The sequence below is a fragment of the Mobula hypostoma genome, unplaced genomic scaffold (genome assembly GCF_963921235.1).
Source record: "Mobula hypostoma unplaced genomic scaffold, sMobHyp1.1 scaffold_181, whole genome shotgun sequence".
Taxonomy (NCBI): domain Eukaryota; kingdom Metazoa; phylum Chordata; class Chondrichthyes; order Myliobatiformes; family Myliobatidae; genus Mobula; species Mobula hypostoma.
In genome coordinates, this window is record NW_026948244.1 from 82,871 (window position 1) to 92,500 (window position 9,630).

The window sequence follows — 9,630 nt, forward strand, 5'->3', positions numbered from 1 at the left end:
GTGGTCACCGGCAGGGGGAGGGGCGTAGCGTCGCAGAAGGGGCCAACAAGTAACCGGAGGAGATTCCTTCCAATATTCTGGACGGCTTGGCCCCTCTCCTGCTCTCCCTGCGCCAACCATTCCCAACGAGCTCAGGACACTCCCCAACTTCGAGAACACCGGCCCGCCTCCCCCCACACACCTATTCCGCCGTACCCCTCGTTCCAGCCCGGTACCCCCCCCCCCACTCCTCCGACCCCGCCCAAACCCGGACAAGCGAATTGAACAAACGACACGGGAGACGCCGAGTTCACTTCCACCGAATTTATTGGGGGTGGGTTTCCGCAGAGAAATTCTTCGCCTTCCGGAAGGAAACGAAAACGGCCCTGTTTGTCCGGGCACCGGCGCTGCCTCGCTGGGGGCGTGTCGGAGATGGGGTGCGGGGTGGGGGTGGAAACCGAGCCGGGACGTGATCGAGAAGAGGAAGACAGCGGGGGGAGGGGGCAGGCTAGAAACCTTTCCACTGAGCCGGGGTCCGGGACCCCCCGTCACCCCTCTGTAAATCGGGTGCGGGGTGACAGATCGGGGATGGGATCGAGTGCGCCCGTCCGATCAGTTCCGAGGGGGGGCGGGGGGGGGGAGCGGCGGAGGAGGAGTGGGGGGGGGGGTCGTCTGATATTTGGGATTGGGATTGGGGTAGGTGGCGGGGAACGCAGGGCTTCCGTCCTTGGGAGCGGGGGCGGGAGGAGCTATCTAGGAACCTGGGGACGGGGCAGACGCGCGGGGATGGGGGGGGGGGTGCGTAGAGAGAGGGAGGGGAGGCGAAGAAGGAAAGAGGGGGTGGGGGAGAAAGAGGGTGGGGCAGACCCGTTGGGCGTTGGGGGGGGCACAGAGGACGGGAGAGGGGGTCGCGGCAGGCGCACGGAGGAATGGGTGGTGTGGGGGTCTCCCTCAGTGAACGCTCATCACCCCCTTGATCCAGTTGATGTGTTCGTAGGCGCTGGTAAAGACGGCGTGGTTGTGGGCCTCGCCGGGGTCGTCGTAACTCAGCACCCCGACCGCGTAGTTGGTGCCGTTCACCTCGACCTGGAAGACGGCGCCCTGGTCCCGCTGGGCCGCTTCGGGGCGGTGCTCCAGGGCGTGCGTGCAGAACTGCTCTCTCATGTCGGCCGGGAAGAGGCCTGGGTGCTGGTCGACGAAATGCTGGGCGCAGGCTTCCCTCGGGGCGACCGGCAGCGCTGCGTAGGTGACGTGGTGCGCGCCTTCTTGGTGGTCCAGATCCCAGCCGGCCACCACCCCTAGCTTGCCAGCCGTGGCGTAGTCGACGGACGGCAGGCAGATGGGGATGGCATGGTCGCCGTACGCCACCGGCTCGGCCAGCTTCAGCAGGGCGATGTCGTTTCGGTACGCCTCGCCCACCTTCGACACGGCGCTCTGGAAGTCCACCCGCTCGACGTGGTAGCGGCGGCCGGTGCGCAGGTCGGTCGCGTCCTCCACGCCGACGTGGGCGGTGAACACGGCGGCAGCCGCCTTCTCGTCCTCGGTGCCGAAGTTGTGGGCGCTGGTCAGCGCCCAGCGGTGGTCGATCAGCACGGCGTTGCGCAGGTCGTCCGGGTCGCTGATCCGCTGCAGCAGCACCGTCCAGGGCGCGGCCCCGTGGGTCACCAGCTCGGTGTGGTCGGTCTCCTTCTCCGAGTGCAGGTGAGTTATCGCCTCGCCGCAGTGCACTGTCCCGGGAGGGGGTGGTGTGAAGAGGTGGGGGGGGGGGAGAGAGAGAGAGAGAGAGAGAGAGAGAGAGAGAGGGAGGAGAGAGGGAGGAGAGAGGGAGAGGGGAGAGAGAAAGAGAGACAGAGAGAGAGAGTGAGAGAGAGAGAGAGTGAGACAGAGAGAGAAAGAGAGAGAGACAGAGAGAGGAGAGAGGGAGAGGGGAGAGAGAAAGAGAGGGGAGAGAGAGACAGAGAGAGAGTGAGAGAGAGAGAGAGAGAGAGAGTGAGAGAGAGAGAGAGGGAGAGAGAGAGAGAGACAGAGAGAGGAGAGAGGGAGAGGGGAGAGGGGAGAGAGAAAGAGAGGGGAGAGACAGAAGAGCAGTCAGAGGGGAGAGGGAGGAAGAGAGGAGAGAGACGAGGAGAGAGAAAGAGAGGGGAGAAGAGAGGAGAGCAGTCAGAGGGGAGAGGGAGGAAGAGAGGAGAGAGAAAGAGAAGGGAGAGAGAGAGAAGAGCAGTCAGAGGGGAGAGGGAGGAAGAGAGGAGATAGAGGAAAGAGAGAGGGGCGGAGAGAGAGGGGGGAGAGAGATCAGAGAAGAGGGGCAGAGAGAGAGAAAGAGAGGGGAGAGAGAGAGAAGAGCAGTCAGAGGGGAGAGGGAGGAAGAGAGGAGATAGAGGAAAGAGAGAGGGGCGGAGAGAGAGAGAGGGGAGAGAGATCAGAGAAGAGGGGCGGAGAGAGAGAAAGAGAGGGGAGGGAGACGAGAGAAGAGGGGAGGAGAGAGAGAAAGAGAGGGGAGGGAGAGGAAAGACAAGGGAGGGAGAGAGACGAGAGGGGATACAGAAAGAGAGGAGAGGGAGAAAGAGAGGAGACAGATGAGAGAGAGAGGAGGAAGAGAGGAGAGAAGGAGAAAGGCAAAAGGCGAGAAGGGTGAAGTATGGGGAAGGAGAGGGGGGAGAGAGAAGGGAAAAGGGGGAGAGAGGAATGGGAGAGCATTGGCGAGAGGGGATTAGATGAGAGGAGAGAGAAGGAGTTTGAGGAGAAGTGGAGAGAGAGAAAGGGAACGTCGGAAGGAGAGAAGGGGCCGTTATTCGCCTTTAAACAACAGAAAAATGTTTGCATTACACTTTAAAATAAATGTTATATTGTCGAATTATGATGTAATATAAAGTTTTAAACGATGTCCGTCCGTTGGGACACATCAGGACTGGCGCATTTCGGACCAATTAAGCGGCTGTCCCACCTAATCATGGATTTAGAAACATAGAAACATAGAAACATAGAAACATAGAATATTTTTTTTTAAAACAGACAAATTGTCATTTAACTGAGTAATAAATTACGCATTTAAATAAAATGCGGAAAGTTAGCCAGTTAAAGAGTAGTTCATCTCTTTAACTTCTTAACTAAATTTGCCCGTCGACACGACGCTGATTGGGCCTTATCTCAGATATTAACGAGGCAGCCTGCAGGGAAGAAGTCATCGCCCTCACACAGTGGCGTCAGAGAACAACAACCTCTCCGTCAAAGTCACACCAAACAAAGGAGCTGGTCGTGGACGACAGGGATAATGGAGACGGGCCGACCCCTATTGACACCGATGGATCTGGGGTTGAGGGAGTGAACAGCTTTCAGTTCCTCGGTATAAACATCACTGAGGATCTCGCGAGGTCTGTACACACAGGCTGTGTTGTGAAAAAAAACACAACAGCGCCTCTTTCACCTCAGATGGATGAAGAAGTTTGGTATGGGCCCCCCTAAATCCTAAAGACTTTCCACAGGGGCACAATTGAGAGCATCCTGACTGGCTGCATCACTGCCTGGTATGGGAACTGTACTTCCCTCGATCGCAGGACTCTGCAGAGAGTGGTGTGGACAGCCCAGCCCATCTGTAGATGTGAACTTCCCACTGTTCGGGACATTTACAGAGACGGGTGCGTGAAAAGGGCCCGAAGGATCATTGGGGACTCGAGTCACCCCCAACCACAAACTGTCCCAGCTGCTACCGTCCGGGAAACGGTACCGCAGCATAAAAGCCCGGACCGACAGGCTCCGGGACAGCTTCTTCCACCAGGTCATCAGATTCATTAATTCAAGCCGACACAACTCTATTTCTAAGTTATATTGACTGTCCTGTTGTACATACTATTTATTACAAATTACTATAAATTGCAAATTCAGATGGAGATGTAACGTGAAGATTTTTACTCCTCTTGTATGTGAAGGTTGTAAGAAATAAAATCAATTCAATCTACCTGCGATCCCACTTTCTGGGAACCGTGTCCCTGTACCCCTGGGTCCCTCTGTTCCACAACACTCCCCAGGGTCCCTGTCTTCCCGTGACTCCATTTTCAGTGAACCGTGTCCCTGCACCCCTGGGTCCCTCTGTTCCACAACAGTCCCCAGGGTCCCCATCTACCCGTGACCCCACTTTCAGGGAACTGTGTCCCTGTACCCCTCTGTTCTACAACACTCCCCAGGGTCCCCGTCTACCCGTGACTCCACTTACAGGGAACCGTGTCCCTGTACCCCTGGGTCCCTCTGTTCCACAACACTCCCCAGGGTCCCTGTCTTCCCGTGACTCCATTTTCAGTGAACCGTGTCCCTGCACCCCTGGGTCCCTCTGTTCCACAACAGTCCCCAGGGTCCCCGTCTACCCGTGACTCCACTTTCAGGGAACTGTGTCCCTGTACCCCTCTGTTCTACAACACTCCCCAGGGTCCCCATTTACCCGTGACTCCACTTTCAGGGAACCGTGTCCCTGTACCCCTGGGTCACTCTGTTCTACAACACTCCCCAGGGTCCCTGTCTTCCCGTGACTCCATTTTCAGTGAACCGTGTCCCTGCACCCCTGGGTCCCTCTGTTCCACAACAGTCCCCAGGGTCCCCGTCTACCCGTGACTCCACTTTCAGGGAACTGTGTCCCTGTACCCCTGGGTCACTCTGTTCTACAACACTCTCCAGGGTCCCCGTCTACCCGTGACTCCACTTTCAGGGAACCGTGTCCCTGTACCCCTGGGTCACTCTGTTCTACAACACTCCCCAGGGTCCCCGTCTACCCGTGACTCCACTTTCAGGGAACCGCGTCCCTGTACCCCTGCGTCCCTCTGTTCTACAACACTCCCCGGGGTCTCTGTCTACCTGTGACTCCACGTTGAGGGAACCATGTCCCTGTATCCCTGGGTCCCTCTGTTCTACAACACTCCCCAGGGTCCCCGTCTTCCCGTGACTCCCTCTTATCCACAACACTCCTCGGGGTCCCTCTGTTCTACAACACTCCCCCGGGGGTCCCCGTCTACCCGTGACACCACTTTCAGTGAACCGTGTCCCTGTACCCCTGGGTCTCTCTGTTCTACAACACTCCCCGGGGTCTATGTCTACCTGTGACTCCACGTTGAGGGAACCATGTCCCTGTATCCCTGGGTCCCTCTGTTCTATAACACTCCCCAGGGTCCCTGTCTACCTGTGACTCCACTTTCAGGGAACCGTGTCCCCGTACCCCTGGGTCCCTCTGTTCTACAACACTCCCCAGGGTCCCCGTCTACCCGTGACCCCACTTTCAGGGAACCGTGTCCCTGTACCCCTGGGTCCCTCTATTCTACAACACTCTCCAGGGTCCCTGCCTACCTGTGACTCCACTTTCAGGGAACCATGTCCCTGTACCCCTGGGTCCCTCTGTTCTACAACACTCCCCGGGGTCCCCTGCCTACCCGTGACTCCACTTTCAGGGAACCGTGTCCCTGTACCCCTGGGTCCCTCTGTTCTACAACACTCCCCAGGGTCCCCGTCTACCCGTGACTCCACTTTCAGGGAACCGTGTCCCCGTACCCCTAGATCCCTCTGTTCCACAGCACTCTCCATGGTCCCCGTCTACCTGTGACCCCACTTTCAGGGAACCGTGTCCCCGTACCCCTAGATCCCTCTGTTCCACAACACTCTCCACGGTCCCCGTCTACCCGTGACTCCACTTTCAGGGAACCGTGTCCCTGTACCCCTGGGTCCCTCTGTTCCACAACACTCCCCGGGGTCCCCGTCTTCCCGTGACTCCCTCTTATCCACAACACTCCCCGGGGTCTCAGTCTACTGTAACTCACATTCAGGGAACCGTGTACCTGTACCCCTGGGTCCCTCTGTTCCACAACACTCCCCAGGGTCCCCGCCTACCCGTGACTCCACTTTCAGGGAAAGGTCTCCCTGCATGCCTGGGTCCCAGAAGTTGGAATGGGACGGCGGAGGGGAAGAAGCTGTTCCTGAATCGCTGAGTGTGTGTCTTCAGGCTCCTGTACCTCCTACCTGACGGTGACGGTGAGAAAAGGGACAAGCCCTGGGTGCTGGAGGGTCCTTAATCATGGACGCTGCCTTTCTGAGACACCGCTCCCTGAAGATGTCCCGGGTACTTTGTCGGCGAGAGCCCAAGATGGAGCCGACTAGATTTACAACCCTCTGCAGCTTCTTTCGGTCCTGTGCAGTAGCCCCTCCGTACCAGACAGTGATACAGTCTGTCAGAATGGTACAACTAGAGAAGTTTTCGAGTGTTCTCAGTGACAAACCAAACCTCGCCGAACTCTGAATAAAATATAGTCGCCATCTTTGCTGCGCCTCACCCCCTCCCCCAGGGTTTGGGACTCACCTGGGATACACTTGGGAATCTTCTCTCCCAGGTCCTTGTTCATCCAGTGACCGTTTGCGGAGCACACGTAGATTCCTGGGAATGTGAATAGAACGGGGTTTTAAAAAACTACAACACCGCTGGGGGTGGGGGCGGCCGGGTGGAGAGAGGGAGGGCGAGGATGAGGGGAAAGAGAGGGATGAAAGGATGAGGGGATAGAGAAAGAGAGGGCAGAGAGGGAGGGCAGAGGCAGAGTGGGTATAGGGAGAACTATAGGAGAGAGAGGGGGGAGGGGAGGTGAAGGGAGGGGAGAGAGGGGGGAGGGGAGAGACAGACGTGAGAGATGAGAGAGTGGGGAGAGAGGGGGGACAGACAAGGGGAGGGGAGGTGAAGGGAGGGGAGAGAGGGGGTGAGGGGAGGGAGTGGGGAGAGACAAGAGGGAGGGGAGAGAGTAGGGACAGAGGGGGAGAGAGAGGGAGGGGAGAGACAGACGTGAGAGGGGAGGGATTGGGGAGAGAGAGGGAGAGACAAGGGGGAGGGGAAAGGGAGGGGAGAGAGGGGGGGGGAGGGAGTGGGGAGAGAGAGATGAGAGAGTGGGGAGAGAGGGGGGAGAGACAAGGGGAGGGGAGGGGAAAGGAGGAGAGAGAGAGGGTGAGGGGAGGGAGTGGTGAGAGACAAGAGGGAGAGGAGAGAGTAGGGACAGAGGGAGAGAGAGAGGGAGGGGAGAGACAGACGTGAGAGGGGAGGGAGTGGGGAGAGAGAGGGAGAGAGTGGGGAGAGACAAGGGGGAGGGGAGAGAGTAGGGACAGAGGGAGAGAGAGAGGGAGGAGAGAGACAGAGGGGGAGGGGAGGGAGTGGGGAGAGACTAGGGGGAGGGGAATGAGAGTCGGGACAAAGGGAGGGAGAGAGGGAGGGGAGAGACAGAGGGAGGAGGGGAGGGAGTGGAGAGAGACAAGGGAGAGGGGAGAGAGAGTGGGGACAGAGGGGGGGAGAGAGGGAGGGGAGAGGAAGGGAGGGAAGAGACAGAGGGGTGAGGGGAGGGAGTGGGGAGAGACAATGACGAGGGGAGGGAGAGTAGGGACAGAGGGAGAGAGAGGGAGTGGAGAGGCAGACGGGGGAGTGGGGAGAGAGAGAGGGGGAGAGGGAGAAATTGGGGCCTGATGGGAGAGAGGGGTGAGAGAGAGGGGGAGGGGAGGGAGTAGGGAGAGATGGAGGGGGAGGAAGAGAGTGGGGAGAGAGATGGAGGGGAGACTGGGGAAAGATTGGGGGAAGGGAACGAGTGGGGAGAGAGAAGGAGGGAGGGGAGAGACAGTTGGGAGAGGGGGGAGAGAGACAGAGGGGAAGGGAGGGAGTGTGGAGAAAGAGGGGAGAGGGAGAGAGCGGGCAGTGATGGGAGAGAGGGCTGAGAGAGAGGGGGAGGGGAGGGAGTGGAGAGAGATGGAGGGGGGATGAAGAGAGTGGGGAGAGAGATGGAGGGGTGAACTGGGGAAAGATTGGGGGAAGGGAACAAGTGGGGAGAGAGAAGGAGGGAAGGGGGAGACAGTTGGGAGAGGGGGAGGACAGGGGCGGAGAGAGAGAGGGAGGGGAGAAAGCGGGAGAGAAAGTGAGATGGAGAGATCGGAAGGGAGGGGTTAGAGAGGGGAGGGGAGAGAGGGATGACGGGGGAGAGGGGGAGAGCGAGGGGCAAAGAGGAGGGGAGAGGGAGAAGGGGGGAGAGTGCGGGGTTAGAGAGGGTAGAGTGTGGGGGAGAGGAGAGTGTGGGTGGGACAGAGACAGGTCTGAAGTACAGTTTGTGTGTCCGTATGTGTGATCCATGGACCGGAGGGGGGACGGGGCGCCGTTTCCCCCGTCAGTCGCTCGGTCGGACACACACCTTCGTCGCTGTACACCTCCTCCCGGTAGTCGGTGTCACAGGTGTACTTCACGGCGGACAGGTAGACGTTTTCCAGGTGGTCGGTCAGGTGATCCACGTGTCCGTGCTCGATCTTCTGCGGCGGCCCGCAGTCGGCAACTGCAGGTCAAGACCCAGAGGTCAGACTCCCTCGCCTCGCCGCTCGTCCCAGCCTGCTGACCCTCCCTCCCCTGCCGGCTCCCTCTCCCTCATCACCTGCTCCCCCCCGCCCGACCACCCCCACTCCGTCATCACCCACTTCCTCTCCCTCCTTGCCCACACCCTCTCCCTCCTCCCCAAACCCCCTCCTTCCTCACTAGACGCCCTCTCCCTCCCCGCTGGCCCCCTTCCACCCCGTCGGTCCCTTCTCCCTCATCGACCTCCTTCTCCCCCCCCGCCAAACCCTCCCTCATCGCCCACCTCCACCCCCTCTACCTCTCACCCTCCCTGCCGACCCCCTTCTCCCTTCCCGCCAAACCCTCTCCCTCCCCGCTGGCCCCCTCTTCCTCATCGCCCAACCCCTCTCCCTGTCACCGACGCACCCCTTCACCCGGCTCCCTCTCGGCCCTCGCTGACCCCTTCTCCCTGCCCGCCGACCCTTTCGCCCTCCCCGCCTGCCCTTTCTCCCTCCCCGTCAAACTCTCTCCCTCCCCAGCGGCCCCCTCTCCCTCATCGCCCACCGCCTCGCCCCTCACCGACCCCCTGTCCCTCCCTGCCGGCCCCATCTCCCTCCCCGCCGAACCCTCTCCCTCATCGCCCACCCCCTCGCCCCCTCACCGACCCCTTGTCCCCCCCGGCCGACCCCTTCTCCCTCCCCGTCAAACCCTCTCCCTCATCGCCCACCCCCTTTGCCACCTCACCGACCCCCTGTCCCTCCCTGCCGGACCCCTCTCCCTCATCGCCCACCCCCCTCTCCTCATCACCGACCCCTTCCCCACCTTTACCCGGCCCCCTCTCCCCCACCACCCCCGCTTCTCCCCGTCCACCCCACCCACCGCCCCCCCCCCGCGGGCCGCCCCTCTCTCTCTCTCACCCTTCTTGCATTCGGGAAGGTCTGTCTTTAGCTTTCTGTTCGTCCAGTTGCCGGTTTCGGCGCAGATGTAGACGCCTGGGGAACAGGAGGGGGTGGGGAGACAGAATCGAAAGTTAGAGAGAGAGAGAGAGAGAGAGGGGGGTGAGAGATAGACAGAAGGGGAAAGAGAGAGAGAGAGAAAGAGAGAAAGACAGACAGAGGGAGAGAGAGAGTGGGGGGTAGAGAGAGACAGACAGACAGACAGAGGAGAGAGAGACAGACAGACAGACAGAGGGAGAGAAAGAGAGAGAGAGAGAGAGACAGACAGACGGAGAGAGAGAGTGGAGGGAGAGAGAGAGAAAGATAGACAGAGGGAGAGAGAGAGTGGGGGGTAGAGAGAGACAGACAGACAGACAGAGGAGAGACAGACAGACAGAC

At 59.8% G+C, this 9,630-nt stretch overlaps 1 protein-coding gene across 1 annotated transcript in view; it reads right to left on the reverse strand.

Annotated features, from left to right (window-relative positions):
* Positions 1-288: 288 nt before the first annotated feature.
* The window catches only part of LOC134342156 (haptoglobin-like), a 21,894-nt gene continuing 12,552 nt past the window's right edge, over positions 289-9,630 (reverse strand). Inside the window, exons 4-7 of the mRNA XM_063040130.1 lie at positions 9,214-9,288; positions 8,163-8,300; positions 6,311-6,385; positions 289-1,706 (exon numbers count right to left, since the gene is read on the reverse strand). Of these exons, the coding sequence (XP_062896200.1) occupies positions 931-1,706; positions 6,311-6,385; positions 8,163-8,300; positions 9,214-9,288 (1,064 nt within the window). The 3' untranslated portion in view covers positions 289-930. The remainder of the gene's footprint in view (positions 1,707-6,310; positions 6,386-8,162; positions 8,301-9,213; positions 9,289-9,630) is intronic.